General features: G+C 40.3%; 1 protein-coding gene across 4 annotated transcripts in view; it reads left to right on the top strand.

Annotated features, from left to right (window-relative positions):
• Positions 1–23,060, top strand: part of LOC136871693 (SUN domain-containing ossification factor) — a 338,199-nt gene that overhangs the window by 305,987 nt on the left and 9,152 nt on the right. For all 4 annotated transcript variants that reach the window (XM_067145204.2, XM_067145207.2, XM_067145206.2 and 1 more), the window contains one exon: positions 9,618–9,867. In XM_067145204.2, the coding sequence (XP_067001305.2) occupies positions 9,618–9,867 (250 nt within the window). The remainder of the gene's footprint in view (positions 1–9,617; positions 9,868–23,060) is intronic.

The raw sequence follows: 23,060 nt of genomic DNA, 5'->3' as shown, positions 1-23,060 counted from the left end.
GGGCTGGGTGTTTGTGCTGTTCCCAACATTCCTGCAACTCCCACACCGCATATAACACTATCCTCTACACAATAACACGCAGTTACCTACACATGGCAGATGCCGCCCACCCTCGTCGGAGGATCTGCCTTACAAGGGCTGCACTCAGCTAGAAATAGCCACACAAAATTATTATAGTAGACGATGCCATTGAATGGATAGTATTGTTGTAAACAACTCTGACAGTGATGATGAAACGACGACGATATGGAGAGAATTGATTAACCTATCCTTCTTCTGCAGGCGACATTGGCGAGTACATTAACCTTCAGAATTGTATTGAATATCATCTTGATTCATTCTGGTGATTGTATAAAGGTTGTGTTCTTATAACATGTTAGTTACAGATTATTTGAACTAGTTATCGATCTGTTTCTGGACTGATGGTTTTTATACGACTAGTACTGCAACGCACACGTGGCCAGACTTGTTATTCTTATCTTGCAGGTAATTTGAGATTGGGTATAGTCACTGGGCTATCAGACAGAAATCAAACTTGCTTCTTCCTAACAAGACTTTAGTATTTTATAATGTAGGCAGATGTCTTGCGCGTTCATACTTAGTGTGTCCTGTATACTAGGCTAACAGTTTTCTCTAGCTTGCACTGTGTTGTTACAAGCTTTCTGTTCAGTGTTTGTAGTTGGCTGTGTTGATAGCTGGTGAAAACTTCACTTTACGCAGTAGTGTTTCTGTTTGGTTCCACGACCTGTAAACATTTAAAAATCCTGCAGAAAGAACTGTGGATTTTAAATGAAGTAAAAAAAAAATCTGACTGAAAAGAAAGTTGAAACTGTGAAACAGTTGAGTTTACCTGCTTACATGCTGAATACCATAACAGGGGAAAAAACAAGTAATAGGAGAACAATTATAATCATCTAAGAAGAAAAGAAACTGTAAAGCAATCGATGTATTCCCATATGAAAGCAGTCCTCTTTTCTTGGTATCAGCAAGCTCAGGCATCAAGAATTCTGGTGTATGTTAACATCTTGCAGAAAACAGGTCGAAGCATAGCAAAAAGAATGGGTGTTGAAAATTGTTCAGCTTTGAATGGATTCCTTAGTTTGAGCATCATGGGCTGATGTATAGAAAGTGTGCTGGCTGTATAGAAGAATGGAAAGAAAATCTTCCAAAGCTGGTTGAAGGATATAAACCAAAGGACATATATAACGTGGGTGAAATCAGCCTATTTTTCAATTGCTTACTGGTTTCCATGTTAGTACTTGCAGGAGAAAATTGTTATGAAGAAAAAACATGCAAAGGATCACATGACTGTTTTGTTGTGCTCTAAAAGTGATTGGTCTGACAGGTGTATCACTGTCGTCATAATCAAAGCAGCCTGCCTGGTGCCATGGTTGTTAGGTGTCAAATCTTCATGGTCTGACACTGTTGTTAGCCGGCAAAAAGAAAATTGCACCATCAGAAGGTTGGCCAGCATGGTAGGCCATCGGTGAAAAAAGAAAATTGTATCATCAGAAGTTTGGCCAGCAGGGTGGGAGAAGAGGTGGTGATATAATATTTCAAATAACCAGATTGTGTGCCAAAATCTTGGGTTCCATTCTGAATCTTTCCGTAGTGTTGATATAGAGTGAGGAAATATGACACTGTCGATGGTGATTCACCCCTCGGATGGAGACTTTAAGCCTTAAGCAGACCCCTTGATGTTTTTCGACAGAAGTAGGTTATATGGGCCGACTCTGAGTTTTACACTCTCCCTACCTTGTTTATTTTTAACCCTCACAGAGTCTCTCACTCATCTGAAACGTTAGTAGTCGCGTGGGGTATTGACAACACCCCAACTATCATTTCACAGTGCAACCTACATAGACTTTTTTTTTTTTTTTTTCAAAAATGTATTGTATGTGTAATATAAATTTAAAAACAAGACTAGCATACGAAAATCATAAAATGCGAAATATTCTCCTACAATAATTCAAGCATACAAAAATATTGAAATTATTACTCAATTTCTGAATTTCAGTACAAAACAAATTAATGCAAGAATATGTTTGAATTACACTCAATATTTCTGTTATCAGATTGAAGTAAAGGCATGTAAGAAAACATTTAACATAACACAAGGTCAGAAATTTAGTCTGTATCACTTTATGGTTCACCTGAATCTTGGTAAAATTTTCCACAGACATTCCTCATATCTTTCAGACACATCACTCTACAAAAGCGATCACAGTACGAGTTAGTCTTTATACATTTTTATTTCTAGGGCATACTGTGCACCATGATTGTTTTGGAGCTCATTCTCGGACGTTTATCGTCTTACTTTATGTCCAGAGCGATAAACACCTGCTAGTATCAGAATACCAATCACACACTTTATTTCGGATTCATCGGTATGCTTAACATCACGATCTCTCGAATAATTTCCGGCAGTAGTGTCTTTGTAAATGTTTGTACAATTAGTAATAGTTCTGATCATTACATCATCCACGAATAGCGAAAAGCACTCGCGCACTGATTTAGTACTTTTAGCACGGACCTTGACATCAGGGAGATGTAGTACTAGTAGTACTATGTTTTGTTGACGCGTTCTTTCTTCCACTTAGTCTGTTTTCCTTTAAACAAGTACTGATTTCCTCCTTCGTGTTGAACTGAATCATTATCACTGTCTGTCATTATCTTCTTCACTATCAGCTTATGTATCACTGTCTTGGATAAGTTCCTCACAATTGTCACTTACTTCTGGATCTGACTAATCGGAATCATCTTCACAACTTTCATCTTCTTCTAAAAGTTTGCGTATTCTAGCCTCCAGTCGTTCATAGCAACACATTTTCACTGAAAATGATACTTTCCCTGCCCAAGCGAGAACTGAGTACTGAGCCGGAAATGTAACGATAGTGGTCGCGTGGGGGTATGACGACACGCCACGTGTGAAAAAAGAGCGCTAACGCCTATCACAGCAATTTTAATTATAAGCACTCGCTCAACACTTCATGGTTAAGGTCACTTGGAGAGGTATAAGAGATTACAGCAAGCTAAATGAACTCGATTGCAAGATTTAGCCTGAAAAATGAACGTGGGGTGATTCTTTGAGGTTTAATACATACAATATATATATAAGTCATTGTATGTATGTGGGTGGGTGGGTTTGTACCACATCTCCTCCAAAAACATTGGAGCGATTTCAACCAAATTTGATACACTTATGACTTGGTATCAGGAGACAAACCGCGTGGGGGTAAGACACCCCAAACACCCTGGGGGCGGGGGGGGGGGGGGCGAGGGGGGGTCATATATAAAAATAAATGAAAATAGTGTCGAATCCATACTTTTCGGGGTCGCTGAGATGAATAGTGACCCTCCAATTTTTTTTAAGTCCAAGTTCAGCCCCCTTTGAGGTGGGGGCGAGGGGGGAGTGATATATACAAATAATCGAAAATAATGTCGAATAAATAGTTTTCGGGGTCGCCAAAGTGAATAGCAACAATCCGGATTTTCAGTATCAGGAGACAAACCACGTGGGGGTAAGACACGCCAGGAACCCTTAGGGGCGGGGGCGAGGGGGGTCATAAATAAAAATAAACGAAAATAGTGTCGAATCCACACTTTTCGGGGTCGCTGAGATGAATAGTGACACTTTGATTTTTTTAAAAGTCCAATTTCAGCCCCTTTGGGGTGGGGGCGAGGGGGGAAGTGATATATATATATAAATAATCGAAAATAATGTCGAATACATAGTTTTCGGGGCGGCCAAAGTGAATAGCGACACTCCGGATTTTTGGTATCAGGAGACAAACCACGTGGGGGTAAGACATCCCAAACACCCGTGGGGGGCGAGGGGGATCATATATACACTGACTGACAGAGCAAATGCAACACCAAGAAGGAGTGGTTCGAAAGGGATGAAAGTTGGGGAAAAAACAGAGATGGCACGGACGAATAATTGATGTTTATTTCAAACCGATATGCAGGTTACACAATGCGCACGGCATCGACTCAGTAGGATGTAGGACCACCGCGAGCGGCGATGCACGCAGAAACACGTCGAGGTACAGAGTCAAGAGTGCGAATGGTGTCCTGAGGGATGGTTCTCCATTCTATCAACCATTTGCCACAGTTGGTCGTCCGTACGAGGCTGGGGCAGAGTTTGCAAACGGCGTCCAATGAGATCCCACACGTGTTTGATTGGTGAGAGATCCGGAGAGTACGCTGGCCACGGAAGCATCTGTACACCTCGTAGAGCCTGTTGGGAGATGCGAGCAGTGTGTGGGCAGGCATTATCCTGCTGAAACAGAGCATTGGGCAGCCCCTGAAGGTACGGGAGTGCCACTGGCCGCAGCACATGCTGCACGTAGCGGTGGGCATTTAACGTGCCTTGAATACGCACTAGAGGTGACGTGGAATCATACGCAATAGCGCCCCAAACCATGATGCCGCGTTGTCTAGCAGTAGGGCGCTCCACAGTTACTGCCGGATTTGACCTTTCTCCACGCCGACGCCACACTCGTCTGCGGTGACTATCACTGACAGAACAGAAGCGTGCGTGACTCATCGGAGAACACGACGTTCCGCCATTCCCTCATCCAAGTCGCTCTAGCCCGGCACCATGCCAGGCGTGCACGTCTATGCTGTGGAGTCAATGGTAGTCTTCTGAGCGGACGCCGGGAGTGCAGGCCTTCTTCAACCAATCGACGGGAAATTGTTCTGGTCGATATTGGAACAGCCAGGGTGTCTTGCACATGCTGAAGAATGGCGGTTGACGTGGCGTGCGGGGCTGCCACCGCTTGGCGGCGGATGCGCCGATCCTCGCGTGCTGACGTCACTCGGGCTGCGCCTGGACCCCTCGCACGTGCCACATGTCCCTGCGCCAACCATCTTCGCCACAGGCGCTGCACCGTGGACACATCCCTATGGGTATCGGCTGCGATTTGACGAAGCGACCAACCTGCCCTTCTCAGCCCGATCACCATACCCCTCGTAAAGTCATCTGTCTGCTGGAAATGCCTCCGTTGACGGCGGCCTGGCATTCTTAGCTATACACGTGTCCTGTGGCACACGACAACACGTTCTACAATGACTGTCGGCTGAGAAATCACGGTACGAAGTGGGCCATTCGCCAACGCCGTGTCCCATTTATCGTTTGCTACGTGCGCAGCACAGTGGCGCATTTCACATCATGAGCATACCTCAGTGACGTCAGTCTACCCTGCAATTGGCATAAAGTTCTGACCACTCCTTCTTGGTGTTGCATTTGCTCTGTCAGTCAGTGTAAAAATAAATTAAAATAGTGTCGAATCCATACTTTTCGGGGTCGCTGAGATGAATAGTGACACTCCAGTTTTTTAAAAGTCCAAGTTCAGCCCCCTTTGTGGTGGGGGCGAGGGGGGGAGTGATATATACACATAATCGAAAATAGTGTCGAGTCCATACTTTTCGTGGTTGCTTAGGTGAATAGTGACAACCCGGGAATTTTTAAATTCCAAGTTCAGCCCCCTTTACGGTGGGGGACAATTGGGTGTGATGTATAAAAATAATCGAAAAGAATGTCGAGTACTCTTCGGGGTCGCTGAGTTGAATACTGACACTCCGGAGTTTTACTATCAGGAGACAAACCACGTGGGGGTAGGGCACCCCTGGAACCCATAGGGGCGGGGGGCGAAGGGGTGCGATATAAAAATCATCGAAAGTAGTGTCGAATGCATCCTTCTGGGGTCGGTTAGATGAATAGTGACACCCCGGGATTTTTTAAAGTCAAAGTTCATCCCCCTTTGGGGCGGGGAGCAAGGGGGGTGAGATATAAAAATAATAGTATTTAGTGTCAAATATACAGTTTTCGGGGTCGCCGAGGTGAATAGTTTTTTTTTTTTTTTTTTTTTTTTTTTTTTTTTTTTTTTTTTTTTTTTTTTTTTTGCTAGGGGCTTTACGTCGCACCGACACAGATAGGTCTTATGGCGACGATGGGATGGGAAAGGCCTAGGAGTTGGAAGGAAGCGGCCGTGGCCTTAATTAAGGTACAGCCCCAGCATTTGCCTGGTGTGAAAATGGGAAACCACGGAAAACCATCTTCAGGGCTGCCGATAGTGGGATTCGAACCTACTATCTCCCGGATGCAAGCTCACAGCCGCGCGCCTCTACGCGCACGGCCAACTCGCCCGGTGAGGTGAATAGTAACACTCCGGAATTTTAATATCGGGAGACAGACCCCGTGGGAATAAGACACCCCAGGAACCATTAGGGGTCATATATAAAAATAAACGAAAATAGAGTCGAATCCATACTTTTCGGGGTCGCTTAGATGAACAGTGACATCCCGGGAAATTCTTAATTTCAAGTTCAGCCCCCTTTAGGGTGGGGGGAAGGGGGGGTGATATATAAAAATAATCGTAATTAGTGTCGAATTCACAGTTTTTAGGGTCGCTGAGGTGAATAGTGGCACTCTGGACTTTTAAAGTCCAAATTAAGTTCCCTTTTGTAGTGAGTGGTTAGGAAGGGAGTTAGATATAAAATAATCGAAAATAATGTCACATCCAGGGTTTTAGGTGTCGATTAAATGAGGAGTGACACTCCGGTTGTCGTTTAAGTCCAAGTTGATCCCCAATTGCCAGGCGGGTGAGAAGGAGTCAAGAACAGAAAATATCCAAATGACCGAGATTAAGGATGTTTTTTGTACGTTCCAGTATAACTGTCAGCAGAACTTGATACAAATATTACCTACTACCTGAAAAAAATACTAAGGGGGAAAGACACCCCTTGAAGCCTTAGATAAGGGTACGAAATGTAATTAAGACTGAAAATGACCGATATTAGTGTTGAATCCATACGTTTCGGGACTATGGGAACAATTTCAAACAAACTTGGTCACTTATGACTTATTATCAGGAGACAAAGTGCGTGGAGGTATGACAACCCTAGCACACCTACGGCGGGATGAGATGTAGAAATAATCGAAAATAGTGTCGAATCCATTCTTTTCGGGGTCGCTGAGATGAATAGTAACGCTCCAATTTTTTTAGAAGTCAAATTTCTGCCTCCTTTCGCATAGCGGTGAGAAAAAGTGAAAAACAAAATTTCGAAAATGACCGAGAGAATGGACGCATGTGTGTATACTGGACCTACTGTCTGGAGAAATATACCCTAGGGGTAAGAGACTCCTAGCCTCTAAAGTAGGGGCGAAATGTAAATATTAACCAAAATGACCGAAATTTATGTCTAATCCATAGTTTTCGGGGTCGCTGAGATGAACTGTAACACTCTGGATGCCGTTTAAGATAAAGCTCAGTCCTACTCGGCAGGCGGATGAGAACTGGCAATCAGTTGAAAACGTCCAAAGGGACAGAGTTTAAGGATGTGTGTATGTTTTAGCATATCTCTCAATCAAACTTGGTATACACATGACTTACTATGTAGAAAACATTACTGTGGAGATCAGATACACCTAGCCCCCGCTGGTGTTGGGGAATGAGAGGAGCTGACGTGCAAAAATAAGGAAAATAACCAATATTAATGTCGAAATCCATTGTTTATGTGTCGCTGATACGAACTGTGATGCTGTGGATAGCGTTTAAGTGCACGTTCAGCCTCCATCGAGGCAGGAGCTGAGAAGGGCTTAAAAGTAAATAGTATAAAATGACCGAGATTAGTGTTTACTCTATAATTAAATAATCTAAAACTTGAAGTCAGATACATCTAAATAACTATAAAACTACATGATAAGTCGTAAAATCAACATCTCAAAAAGAATTCTATAAGCATTCACTTCACACTCAACTAACTGGTAATACAAATATTAAAAGTAAACATTCAAAAACTATCCGGGCAACGCTGGGTACTACAGCTAGTAATAATATAAATATGGTGTAACTCAATACACGAAATAAGGATTATACAATCATTTATCTCAGACTATGTCACTGTGACAGAAACAATGAGACTTTATGGCACGTGTCCAACGAAACAGCTCTCTGCATTCTTGCTATTAGGTGCTTCATATAGAGTTCTTCCAGACCTGCTAACCAGCACGTTAAAGACAATACCTGTCACTGACAGTACCGCGGGTATCACTCTTGTGTTGTTTTAGTCTCCATCATAATCTCCTCTCCCAGTGCTTTGTACAGTACTTATTTTCTCTGCCTGAGTTGTTGTTGTTGTTGATAATGATAATAATAATAATAATAATAATAATAATAATAATAATAATAATAATAATCATAATCATCATCATCATCATATACATCCAGGTAGGCATCTCCTAAGGCCACACATCACCATCATTGGCAAAGCAGTGAAACAGAGATGCTTTAAGTACGTCGAGATGTTGCCAGTGCAAACGGTCAAGCCTTGATGACTACAGACATTTTTTAAATTATAAAAATTTCCTTGTGGACTAGACTCTTCTGTGGGTGAAATGAATGAAATGGCATATGGCTTTTTGTGCCGGGAGTGTCCGAGGACATGTTCACTCGCCAGGTGAAGGTCTTTCCATTTGACCCCCAAAGGCGACCTGCGCATCATGATGAGGATGAAATGATGATGAAGACGACACATACTCCCAGCCTCCGTGCCAGCAAAATTAACCAATGATGGTTAAAATTCCCGACCCTGCTGCGAATCGAACTCTGGACCCCTTTGAGCAAAGGCCAATATACAAACAATTTAGGCATGGAGCTGGGCGCTTCTGTGGGTGTTCGAGTGAGAAAGTTAGTTTTGTTTCCAGATAACCGTGCACCCACCCATAGAAAGAAATATGAAATGTACCACTAGCCTCTAGATCAGGGCCTTTCAAACGCCCAAAATCTCACGCGTGCAGATAGAGGTGCAAGAGCTCCGTGCACTGTGCATTGCTGCCGCTCGGCATGGCTCGGATCAACGCTTCGTCTCTGGGCTACTCGGCTAAGCTCGGCTCAACTCGCCTATACTCGGCTCAAGTCAGCCCGGATTTGGCGCGCTACGGCGCAAGTGGGGCAGAGGGAGACAGGCGGAGCGAGCGAGACAGGCGTGAGGAAAGAGAGAGTAAGCGCTATTGCTCCAAATCGACGAGTGGGGGGTCTGCACTCTGTTCAACCTAGCCAAGTCGTCTTTTGCACTGTGCACAGTGCATGCACCACGCGCATGCACCCTGAGAGGCCCTGCTCTAGATGCTTTGAAGCATACTACCACATGCAGCTGGTGCAAATGGCTCTGTGCTTGTGTGCGTGCTGGGAAAGAATTGAAGATGAGCTCAATATTCCACAGGCAGTCCACTTTGTTGCGTCAGCATGAGTCCTTGGAATGAATGACACAAACACTGCCAGCGAAGAACTTGATATGACACCGTGATACATGTTACCATGTAACTCCATTCTATTACTTTAGAATCCATATTGAAGGGGGTGCTCATGTATAGATAACATGTCTAGACTTGAATAAAATAAAATGGAGCAATTTCAGTGTAACTGTATCCACTATTGAGTTTTGTTAATTCCTTACCAGTATGGAACCAGTCAGATAAAGAAATTTAATAAAATGTATATATTACTGGTTCTTTAGAAGGTGAAAATACATTACGAGACTTTAGAAATATTTCTGTAACTGTGTTTAAAAAATAAATGATTCACAAATGCTGTGTTTTTTTTTTTTTTCAGGTTCTGGTTCATCATGTGATTCTGATAACAGTAGAGGTGATTATATGTGTATGGTTGCTGTACTACTGTCGACGGAATCTTAATCCAGCAGATATGAATGATGATCAGCGGAGGATGAATGCATGGAGAACCAAAAAGAATAGCAAAACTGGTGGGGTAAAACGTAGAAAATCAGTTGATGGAGTGTGCGGCCATGAATCTCCAAAGACACGTTGTAGAAGACCAAGTGAAGAAGCTCTGAATATTGCAGGTATCTTACATCAGATAATTATTTGCTATTGTTTAATAGGTTAAATTAAAAATATGCAGCTCTCTCAAACATGTAGGTTTAATTACAACTTGAATAATAAATATTTGGATCAGAGTAGCGCAGTTCTGATTATTAAGACAAACTACCTCGATTTCTGTAATAGGATGTACAGTAGGAATCTGCTGTAGCGAGATGGCATATAGTGAGAACTCTGTTATAACAACAGGTTTTTTTCTGTCCCTTGAAAATTATTGTGCATTATCCTTCAGTTATAGCGAGAACCCTATGACTGATGCATCTGTTATCATGAGCGATTAGGCATGCGTTATTTCTGTTGTCGATATTTTTGCACTCCAGTGATTACAATGAATGTGAACGATCATCTTCGGTATATTTTTCGCGATATGTGCACTAGCGAGTTCTCTCACCGACATTCGAACTCGTAAGGAAGAGTCGATTAATAATACTCGTTGACTGTTGTTCTGTAAACATAATTCGAAATTGAAAGAACTTGTTTCCGTATTAAATGCGTAAATAACCTTAGAAATCAAGGCTGACGTAAACGATCGGTTAATTGGGAACATGCATCATTTTCAAAAATTTTTTTTTTTGAAAAGTACACCAATGAAATAGTACGTAAACGTATTACATTGTGGTATGTAGCCTTGTTTTCTACCATTAAAAAAATATTTAATAGTGCCTTTCCGCAAGGCGAGTGAAACGGCCTCTGACGTAAGCAGCGCGCTGTGACGTCACGATCCAGTACCGCATGGAGCTCTATCAGCCGTTGTGCATCAGCCGTTGCTAAAAGCCGATCGTTTATTATTCACGATCGTGAATAACTTCGAAATGACAGAAGAAAGGTTCGAACCATGTGTAGATGTCATCATTCTTGAAAAATGTGACTTTTGTGGCCGCAGAAATTCGCGGATAACAAGCAAGTTTGTAAGTGGCGTCCTGCAATGTACTGTAACCCATAGTATTAGGATAACAACGAACCTGGATAGATATCGCATCACTTTCAACATTTCCTTCTAGACTGATTCCCCTATTAAAGAAGAACATTATATTTTCGGGCTTTCAGCATTAGTAAAGTAAGAAATCGGATTTCAGCACTAACATAAACATATAGGTAGCATTGTAGTACTAGTCCGCTTCTGTGGTGTAGTGGTTAATGTGTGCCACTCCCGGAGGCCAGGTTTCGATTCCCGGCTCTGCCATGAAAGTCGAAAACAAATAGTACGAGGACTGGAACGGGGTCTACTCAGCCTCGGGAGGTCAACTGAGTAGAAGGGTTTCGAATCCCACCTCAGCCATCCTCGAAGTGGTTTTTCGTATTTTCCTACTTCTCCTCCAGGCACCTAAGGCCACGGCCGCTTCTTTCCCTCTTCCTTGTCTATCCCTTCCAATCCTCCCATCCTCCAACAAGGCCCCTGTTGAGCATAACAGGTGAGGCCGCCTGGGCGAGGTAATGGCCCTCCTCACCAGTTTCGTCCCATACTCAAAGTCTCACGTTCCAGGACACTGCCCTTGAAGTGGTAGAGGTGAAATCCCTCGCTGAGTCCGAGAGAAAACCAACCCTGAAGGATACACTGATTAAGAAAGAAAGAAAGAAAGAAAGAAAGAAAGAAAGAAAGAAAGAAAGAAAGAAAGATCATAGTACTATAGGGCTATAATCTATCATTCCCAAAAAAATATATATTTATGGTTGGGACAACTGGCCTACCCACTTCCAGGGCCCATGAAAGAGAATTAAATATCTTTGTAGAGGGAAAAAGTTAAACATGATAAAGATAAATATGACTTCATCTAGTTTTCACAAGTCGGGCTGAGTGGTTCAGACTGTTGAGGTGCTGGCCTTCTGACCCCAACTTGGCAGGTTCGATCCTGGTTCAGTCCGGTGGTAGTTGAAGGTGCTCAAATACGTCAGCCTCGTGTCGGTAGATTTACTGGCACATAAAAGAACTCCTGCAGGACTAAATTCCTGCACATCGGCGTCTCCGAAAATTGTAGAAGTAGTTAGCGGGGCGTGAAGCCAATAACATTAATTACATTTGGCTTTTAACAAGCTGAGCATATCAGGAAAGAAAAGTGTCCCGGTGACATTTTAGTCGCTCAATACAGGAATGTCTTTGGGTGCTGTGACTTTTACTTTTTTTTTTTTTTGCTGTTTGCTTTACGTCACACCGTCACATATAGGTCTTATGGCGACGATGGGACAGGAAAGGCCTAGGAATGGGAACAAAGCGGCCGTGGCCTTAGGTACAGCCTCAGCACTTGCCTGGTGTGAAAATGGGAAACCACGGAAAACCATCTTCAGGGCTGCCGGCAGTGGGGTTCAAAACCCACTATCTCCCGGATGCGAGCTCACAGCTGCGCGCTCCTAACCGCACGGCCAACTCGCGCGGTATTTTTACCCTTCGGTTTATTGACTTGGCTTGTATAACCTAAAACTTCGGCTAAGTTGGATAATATTTTAAACACCTACATCACTATTTTCACCTGTGTGCAATTATGTTATTTATTTCATTAATATTATGATAATTATTATAATTGAGCATTGTTAACTTATAAGACCCCAACAGACAAGCATTGGTTTTGTGTAGAGTTATACATTTGTTAAATTCACGTTGTTTCCTTTCATGATGTACACGCCTATTCTTTGTTACATTATAGAGTATTTAGATATAGCCTAAATTTCTTTACCAATTAAGCTCTTCAATAAAGACATACGTAACTGTCCCATGCCAAGATATATTGGTAGAATTAGAGCTGTCAAAATGGTTCATAACCCCTTTGATTTATTATCTTGACATGGATCACCCAAAACATAGGTTAGGTTTGGAGAATACTTTAATAATCAGCATTATTTAATGCACTGTTTTTTACTTTCATATTCCAAGATGTAATTGAAGCATTTAAATAAAGCATCATACATTAAAATTTAAAGTTTTACCACTAGAACAGCTGACATGGAAAAGTGATTTGAAAATTCAAACAAATTCATCTTACGTTAAAATCTTAAAAAAAAAATAAACTGTAGACTTTTCCGATATATCACCAGCATTTCTCCGGCTCGCCAAAATCCATTTCTCCCTAGTTTTAGCGTCTTTGGAACATTTATAAACAATTTGTTTGGTATGGTATGCGATGTGCTATTGCACATCGGAACTCTACACCATTTATAAGTTTTCTGCCTCACTGTCTGCGCAGGATTCATTTTAAGTCTAAAATATACCACTCAGATTATTATCCAATGTATAGACCTCGAATTTAACCATACTAGACACTAACGTAAAGTAGAAATACGCGAAGTGTATCCTGCTTCTCACAGCACACTATGTGTTACTTCGTTTGCTAATTCAGTCAACCTGTACGATGACGTCAGACCAATGAGATCGCGTGCTTGTGTGACGTGACATTTTCGTAGATTTTTATCACGTTTGGAGTTATTTGTACATTCTGATCACATTTTTGTATTCTGCATGAAATTTTGAATCAGATTAGCATATTTTTAATTAAAACCTCGGATCATGCATGTTCCCTATTGTCATGTACTAAAAGTAAGAAAGAATGTGATACAACTCAAAATACAGTGCTCTGGGATGAGTGGCTCAGACGATTGAGGCGCTAGCCTTCTGACCCCAACTTGGCAGGTTCGATCCTGGCTCAGTCAAGTGGTATTTGAAGGTGCTCAAATACGTCAGCCTCATTTCGGTAGATTTAATACTGCACATTAAGGAACTCGTGCAGGACTATATTCTGGCACATCGGCGTCTCCAAAAACCATAAAAGTAGTTATTGAGATGTAAAGTCAATAACATTATTTTAAAAAGTACGGTGCTAAAAGGATGACAGATTTCAGAGGTTAGTTTATTCAGCAAAACCTTGTTTGGATGTTTCTGCAGGAAACAAGGAAAGAAAATGTGTTATGCGAGAAAACTTACTATTGAAAACACGATTCAGAACTATCCAACAGGGGTATGATTTTATTTTTCCTAACAAGCGTACATTTTACGTCGTGTGTGTATGGGTACAGTGAAAGATATTGGCTATCTACTGTTTCTAAAGTTGAGAATAATGAAAGGCATGAAAAAGACAAGAGAACAGATACGAAAACCTTTTCCACTGGGGCATATTAAATAACAACGGTATATCAAAAGATACGTAAAACACCATACAATAAATACAAAACATTTGCACTGGGGTCCATGAAAGTATCAGAGCATAATTTGAGATCACACTCTTTCTGAAACAAATCTCTTCTGAAGCCTTATATTTCAGACCAGTAGGTTATTAAACATTGTTTGTGGTCAAACTCTTTGACCATGAATTATTTGGAGGTTTAACTCGGCCATGTGTGAGAGGATTACTTCGACTGTCACCTCGAATGCGACAATACTTAGATTGATCAACTCGAGTCGAGACTCTTAAGGTGCGAGTTTCAACATACGCGCCACCGTTGAAAGATGTGGATGCCTGTCCACTTCCTGGATTTTAATTTTGTCATCATTAGTAAGGGATATCACAACTTTTTCACTATCCATAACTGGGCTACACAATAATATGACCACGCTAATCAACTTTACACGATTATGTTCCTCATCCGTACGTAGGCTGTCACATGACAAACATTTGCTACCCTTCACTGTATCACTCAATACAGAATAAATTTCCAACTTCTGAATGGAATGTGAAATACTAGCTTAAACAGGCTTTCTAGGTTATTCAGCAATATCAATGAAAACCGGAGAGCAAAATTGAACTTTCCTGAGGCTAACGGCTTCCTTCCCAAAGGTATAATTTTACCCTGTAAAGTTTACGAATTCAAGGCCATTTCTAGTTTTCGCGCAACATTCTCCGACCAGCCTCCTGTGACCAGGGCTCTAATCTGTGTTGGAAATCTGTTCCTTTCATAAGGGGTGAAAAGAACATTTTCAGGACTAGGAAAGCTGTGATCGTACTACGCGGTAATAGTGACAATCTGTGACACGAAACGAGTTTTTTTAAAATGTAGATTTAATACAGCATGAATCGGGACTTTGCATTTATGAAGTGTTACACAAGCAATCGTTTGACGAGGAAATCCCTAATGAGGTTTCACTGTATTTTCTCGCGTCTGGTTAAATTTTGGAATGGCTATTCCCATGTAAATTTCTAACGAAAAGGTTATCATTACTCTACTGGTGCTTGAAATATATTTTTATGATGCATATAAGGTTAAGTTAGGTTAGATGACTCTGTTTGAATAAGAAAACACTGGAGTGATACTGCTTCAATTTTTCAGAATGAAATTTAACATACGCGTTCATGTTGCCTCGGAAGCAGAAAAAGAACTTACGAGTAAGCCGTAGTATGTAAATCTGTGAAAACGCAAGTTTTGAACAAACTGATTGCCGTTTCATAACGATTTTAATCTGTGTGGGTTCCCCACTACCGGACTTTTTTTTTTTTTTACAAAATATCGGATATAACGACAATCTGCTGTAGTGAGTAAATTTTTTTCGCCATTGCGAATTCTTGCTATAACGGACTTCTATTGTATTAAGAATAGGGAGATAATAATATCACAGTACATCACAATTTTCTACTCTTTATTAGAGAATTAACTACAGTCTGCAAAAGTGCAGCTTGGGAAGATACAAATAACAAAAGATCAGGTCTTCATAAATTACAGTAGTAAAAAAGATATTTAAACAAACAGAACACAGTGAACAGCATAATCTTCCTGCAGTTCATGTAATTTTGGCTCAAAAATTCCTCTGAGCTTCCACAAACATGCGAGCTCTATGCAGTCATAAATGTGTGGTAGTCGCAGTAGTGACAGGAAGATGCTCTGCAAGAGCAGTAATTCTTCCCAGTAATTGGGCCTCAATCTCGGTGTTTGTTACATGTGAGCTCACATATGATGATCTAAGGTTGAGGGGATCCAGATTCATCAGGGGCTGGCATTTAGGTACACTACGACCTATCCAGTGATTTGGCGACTGTTGGTTTAACATTGTTATGTCTCGTGTGTTTACTTTTATAACCTTTGTTGGCTGATTACACAAATAATAATGAAATGAAATGGCGTATGGCTTTTAGTGCCGGGAGTGTCCGAGGACATGTTAGGCTCGCCAGATGCAGGTCTTTTGATTTGACACCCGTAGGTGACCTGCGCGTCGTGATTAGGATGAAATGATGATGAAGACGACACAGGCACCCAGCCCCCGTGCCAGCGAAATTAACCAGTTAAGGTTAAAATTCCCGACCCTGCCGGGAATCGAACCCGGGACCCCTCTGACCAAAGGCCAGCACGCTAACCATTTAGCCACGGAGCCGGACACAAATAATATAATAATAATAATAATAATGAATGAAATTTTAACCTTAATAAAAATCTTAGATTCAACAAAAGCATCAGAGCTCAAAATGTAAACAAACAGACTAGGAAACATGACAACTACGGAATGGAGCATAGCTTTTAGCTATGAAAGAAAACTGAGAGGGTAATTGCCCTTGGATTACAACATTTATTTTAAAAAATTACAAAATCAGAAACTCAAAATTTGGAAGATCTTAACACATAGTACAAGGGAAACGACATGTTATAAGATATACTTGAAAACATGCACAGTGCGCTAAAAAGAAATTTTTATCACTAAATTCAAACCTACCGAAATCCTAATCCGACGATACATGTCGTTTAAAATAAGGACTAGTCCCATCCTACACAAACAAATATAGAAATAAAACCAAACGCAGAGGTACAGTAAACTTGCATCATTATCTAAAACACTTCAGATAATGTGCTTAGATTTTCCTTACGTATGAAAGGTGACAAATACGGGGAGGCAAACCCGAGGGATAATTACAACATAATACAAGTTTAAGGAAAAGGGTATTGCCTCCAAACAAATAGTATTATGATCTTAGCTGAGAAGCTGTCATTTTGACAAAATTAGCAGTGAACGTGAAATTTGAAGGCAAACTCCTGTGTAAGTTAATGTGTAAGATAAACGGTAAATTATCACATTTGGATGAAGTTAAAAACGAAATAAAGGATGAAACAGAGCTTACCCTGAGACCGGGTTTCCCACGAGGGGACCGAAGGACGGAGCACGTCTGCACGCTAAGATGGTCAGATGATCAGAGCCACAGAAACTACCTCGCTCCCACTGAAGAAGCGGGTTAAGATCGAAAAACAGGAAATGGTGCACCGAACCAAGGGAACTAGTCAGAATGCAGAATTCACCTTTAGCTTTCACATTAACCAATTACATTTACTTTCATTTTCTCCCATCAAAAGTCTCTTCTTTCTTGTTGACACAATGCTAATAAATGTTCGAGAAAAATCATTGTTTACGCAATAGGAAACTCTCTTCCAGAACAGTGTGTGTAGGTACAGGAAGTTTCACAAATTTTGACACAGAAATGAAAATATTAAAATCCATAGATTAATGATAATTTTGATACAACCCATGAATAAGAATTTTTAAAACAGAATTTAAAATGATCTAGATAGATCCAGTTTTATGAGATCGAAACGATTCCAAGTCCAAACAGAATAAAATCTTATTTTTTTAAAAATGCAATAAAACAAGAAATTTCAAATCAATTCCCACTGCTATCTTAATACTGCCATAATTTTATTCTAGTCTATTATTTCCTACCACTTTGGACTTGTCAATCTCATAAACTAATAGAATTCCTACTTAGGTATATTGATGGAGCAAGTGGCTGTGAGATTTGGGTCACGTAACTATCAGCTTGTATTTGGGAGATTCTGGGTTCGAACCCCACTGTTGGCAGCCTTGAAGATGGTTTCCCGTGGTTTCCCATTTTCAAACCAGCCAAATGCTGGGGCTGAACCTTACTTAAGGCCACGGTCGCTTCCTTCCCACTCCTAGCCCTTCCCTATCCCATTGTCACCATAAGACCTATCTTTGTTGGTGCATCGTAAAAGCAGGTTGTAAAAATTAAAAATATATAAAAAGTGGGGTGGGCGGTGAAAGCAGTGTAGAATTCAATAAGAAATGTCCTTAAAGTGATGTACAGTACATTAACTTACTTCTCCATTTGATAAAAGACATGATAATAAATTATTAGAAATATTTACAAAGTAATGTTCTTTTATCAAAAAGATCTTGAATTAAAGCTATGCCAGATTTATGACTTACGAGGGAACGGTACGAAGTCGGACGGTGAATTTCGATTTTTTACGTATTCGTGAAGGTCTTTTTAAGCTGAAACAGGTGGTGGAAGTCTAATTTTTCACTGGTCTTTTTTAAGGGGGCATTTGGGGCTCAAAGTTGGCGGTGCACGCCCTGAATTGTACAGTACATGCTGGCACACGTCAGCGCTCGTGGCCAGCGACTGCCCTGCCTCACCTTCCCTCTCCACTCCTTCAGTTCTCCTCTGTCCCCCACCACATACAGCTGCCAACAGTTGTGTATATGAGACGGCGAGTCCTATTCTATTCGGTCAAGTTCTCCACGACTGATGGCTATTCCACATACAGGAGATCGCATTGGATTCTTTACTTTGTTATGGCCGCTTGCAACATTATTGCAGCTCTTATTAATGCCTACGGTGTTAATATTCAGGAAGCTACAGAGCTTTCTGATGAAGAGCAAATCATGTATATACAAATAAAGACAACATTTGATGCAATTTTGGAGGGGAAATGCTAATTTATTCAGGAGGAAGAAGCCATTTACGTTGATTCAGAAGACGAAGATGGCGTTGAGGAGGGGACAACAACACCGAAAAAACGCGAACACGGAGATGGGTTTAACGAAGATAAGTCTTGTGATGGCTGAGGAAGACCCTGTAAGTCAGTGGAAGATTGATTCCGAATCATTGTTGGACATGTATAAAAAAATAAAGGAACAAGGACCTATGTACGCCGTACGGAAGTATAGGAAGACTCGAAGACAAATTTATGGAATCATCAACCACGTTGAACACAATGGAGAAATTAGGAAATGTGCGATCGTTCAAGATTATGTGAAAGAAGAGTTCACCAAGGCAAGGATGCGTTATTTATATGTCACAACATCGGACATTGAGCGTTGGATTGGTGAGGGTAGAGAGTTGTATTGCCCCAAACACTCTCTCCAAAGCGAGTCATACTTGACAAACCTTAAAAGGCTTTTGAAAATTCGGTTCCGAAAAGTAACCAAACTAGTCAGTAAAATGTTTAAAACAGACGAAGAAGTACAACACAAAGTGGCCAAAAAATTTGTAACATTCATTAATGAATTGCAAGAAAAGAAAGAGATCCCGGATGCCAATATCTGGAATTTGGACCAGTCCCGATTTGAGTACGAAATGGCAACACAGAGAAGTTATGATTTTCGTGGTGTGAAAGACGTTCTTGCTACGCTTGTTTGCCAAAATAGTTTTACGCACTCCCACACAGTGCAATATCACATTTCTAAAGATGGAGAAATGGGACATTTGTTCTTAATCGTTTTCCAAGAAATTAATGGAAAGTTTGGACCTAGAGTACAAGAAAGTATCAAAGCCTACATAGATGCCTTTAAATATGTCTTAATTGATTGTTCATCTTCCGGTAAAATGGGGAAAGGGCATGTACGTGACTGGTTTCAAAACGTTTTCCATCCGCAATTACAGGAAGACGGAAGAAATCTTCTTCTCATAGATTCATTCAGTGGCCAGGGCAAAAATGCACAACTTGAATCCCTGACGAACAAACATGTACGAATTGAATACATACCGAAAGGAACTACGTATCTTTGCCAGCCGTTTGATCTTGGACTCTTCCGACAACTAAAATGTTTAGTCCATCGAATGGAAAACATTTGCCAGGTAAGGAATTTACATGGCCAGTCAAAATTAAAACCCAAAACAGACTTTTCATTATAACTAGTCAAATACTAGCGCATAACCAATTACAAGCTGAATGTTTTGTACCAATGCTGAAATATGCTTGGAAAGCGGGTGGTTATTCCATTACTGACAATATACCACAATTTCATACTGTATTACAAACTAATTTTCATGATTTAATTGATCAAAAGTGTGCTGGAAATGATTGTACCAATTTTTCGTTTATAAGGTGCGCACATTGCTGTCTTGTGTTTTGTTATTCACATTTTGTGTTAGAATTTCACTATCATGCCATGAACAATGGACCAATGCCAGACTGTGTTAGAATAAAGTCATTTCTTGAACACTTCGAATGTCATGATGATGCAGATGATATTTCATTATGTATTATTTGTATGTTAAGTAGTGATTTGTAAACGATTTTTATTGTTTATTTATTCCATAATAAATTCATCTTTGTAAGTAAAATGTCCCAACTAACGTCGGTCTTCACCCGCAATCCCCTGTACACAACTGTTGGCAGCCGTATGTGGTGGGGGAGAGAGGAGAACCGAAGGAGTGGAGAGGAAAGGCGAGGCAAGACAGCCGCTGGCTGCGAGCGCTGACGTGTGCCGGCATGTACTGTACAATTCATTGCGCGCACCGCCAACTTTGAGCTCCCAAATGGCCCCTTAAAAAGGTCCAGCGAAAAATTAGACTTGCACTACCTGTTTCAGCTTAAAAGACCTTCACAAATATGTAAAAATCAAATCGAAATTCGCCGTCCAACTTCGTACCGTTCCCTCGTTAGTGATACCTGATGCTACCATTTTTACAAATACAGAATTAATTGTTTAGAGAGGGCTTTTAAGTTGAAAGGTTAGGCTGCTAATTAACACAGAAATGGGATCACATGTAGAAATGAACCAGTCGGTATCACGAGGAGTGTGTTTCTGAAATTAAAACATCTTGTATCAAACCACGACCTCCGGTTTGAAACTTGTTGATGTGCTTTGCTTGAAGTGTTCCGCTATCGCTGTTGCTATACGGTATCTTGCAGTATGGACACTAAAAGCTTTGTCAAAGAACTGACTGAAACACAGATGTATCTCAGAATGTTCAAGATCTCACGAGTGGATCACGTCACCAGTGTGGAGGAAATCGTGTGAAGTCTTAGCCCGCGCAAAACTCAGGAAAGCTGCCTATTTCGGTCACATCTTCCATAATGAAAATACAGCCTGATACAACTGATCATAAAACGCAAGATGGAAGGTAAACTAGGACTTGGACAGAGATGATTATTTTAAATGCAGAACCTTCAACGATGGTTTGACATCCACTATACATCAACTCTGATACAGAAAACACAAAGTAGGAAATCTTACTCCATGGTGGTCAACCTTCTGTGAGGAGGAGTACTTGTCTGGGAAACACTGTTACTCAGCTTACCTGTTTCTCAAAATGTGTCGGGCATTAACTGTGTTTTTATATTTTTAACATGGCTGAAATGAAATTCAGGTTATGCTGTCTTGTTATTGCACAGAGATGAAGTTAAGAGATTGTTTCAGTGAGGGGGTTAAAAGAACTTTTTCAACAACCAGTGTTGCTGATGAAATTTGTTAGGGACGAACTCTGTATATTCTATACAGTTAATGCAACATCAACATTTTAAATAAAACAGTTAAAACATGGAAAATGTAATTAAATAGACTTTTGAAATTACGAATTTATTATACATTATCTCCCTCTACGAAGATCTTTCTCAAATTTTAGTATAAAAAGGGACATATTCCTTGACATAAAAAAAATGGTGTAACTTGAAAACCGTACGTAGTATGATTTCCATACTTTGTAGTTGAATATGCAGATATGTGATGTATAAATGCTTAATGGAAACTTTTTTTATCAAACCTTTCTTTATTTACAAAACAGTTTTCTATTTCCCTTTCTCCTGAAAAGTAAGGATTTTGGAATGTGTACCCTTTTCAATACACCAATTCAATTACAATTGCTTATGTTTTCGTACTATGCCAGTTAGCTCTTGATCTTTTCTTAAGCTTTTACATTTCTTTTGGTGTAATTTATTACACAAGCAAGGTGAAGAAATGTTGATATCAATATAAGCCAATTTCCAGCTGTCTCACTTTTTACTTTCCGGAAAGTTCTGCTCGTAGATAACTAGCAGAAGCAATCATAAAGGTGGTGAACGTGTGAAATATGTCAGTGAACTACTGGAAGAGATTCCTACAACTTGGAACGAGTGTATACATGCTGTATAGTAATAAAATGCATATACTGCAACGTCAACTCTCTTTACAAATGAAAATATTTATATAATCCTCCTTACCAATACAAATCAAGTCATTCGTTAGATGAAACAAAGTCTATACATGTTTCAGCCTAATCTCAAGACCATAAAATAATTACAATAATAATAATACAATAATTACAATAATTACATAATACACAAACAAATTAAAAATCGTGATGAAGTGAAATGACAGTGATCATAAGTGAATTAAAAACATATTGAGGTATAAAGTCCTGTCGTCTAATAGGTCGTTCTTGAATTGTCAGATAAAACTTGCTGACTGTTAAAATGAAAACACTGTGCTGATGAGTGTAGTGAGACCGTCAATACCATAGATTAAAATGTATGTAACATCTGTAATGAGAAAAAGGAATTAGGAGTGGATGAAAAACAAGTTAAAAAATAATGTAAGAAAAGAAAACTCATTTACCTTACTTGTAAATAAAAGTTGTCGTCTCGAATGGAGATGACCTTGTCAGCCTCAAGTCACATTGAGAACTAAGCCTGTGTGTGGCTTACTGTGTATCTGTGTCAATGTGTTTGGGAGGGGGAGTGGAAGGGGGAGGGGCAAGGGGGGAGGGACGATGTGAATCACGGGAGGAAGGCGTTGATGGAAGAGCGGGTCTTGTTCTAGAATGTCGGTAGTTAAACTCCTTTTTATTAATGAATTGTTCACAAATGAGCGGGACAAATGTTTCCAATAATATATTTTTCTTTTCATTGATTTCATTCAAGTTGTACACGGGATTGTTATATTGGTCGATATCTATATAAATATTCTCTAGTATATTAAGTAAGGGACCTTTCTGTTCGTAATGCAGGATCTTTAAATCTTCGTCAATTGTTGTCTATTTATGATTTTTCTCTCTACAATGTTCGCTCATGTCTGAGTAGCAGTCGTACTTTAGGTCATTGAGGTGTTCGGAGTATCTTACATTGAAGCTGCGGCCTGTTTGCCCAGCATATGTTGAAAGACATGATTGGCATTTTAATTTGTATATCCCAGAGTTTGAAATTTTTTTGTTGCTGTTGACAGTATGAGAATTAAAAAATTTGTTTTTGCATT

Source organism: Anabrus simplex, chromosome 4 (genome assembly GCF_040414725.1).
Source record: "Anabrus simplex isolate iqAnaSimp1 chromosome 4, ASM4041472v1, whole genome shotgun sequence".
NCBI lineage: Eukaryota > Metazoa > Arthropoda > Insecta > Orthoptera > Tettigoniidae > Anabrus > Anabrus simplex.
This window is presented reverse-complemented; position numbering and strand designations above follow the sequence as displayed.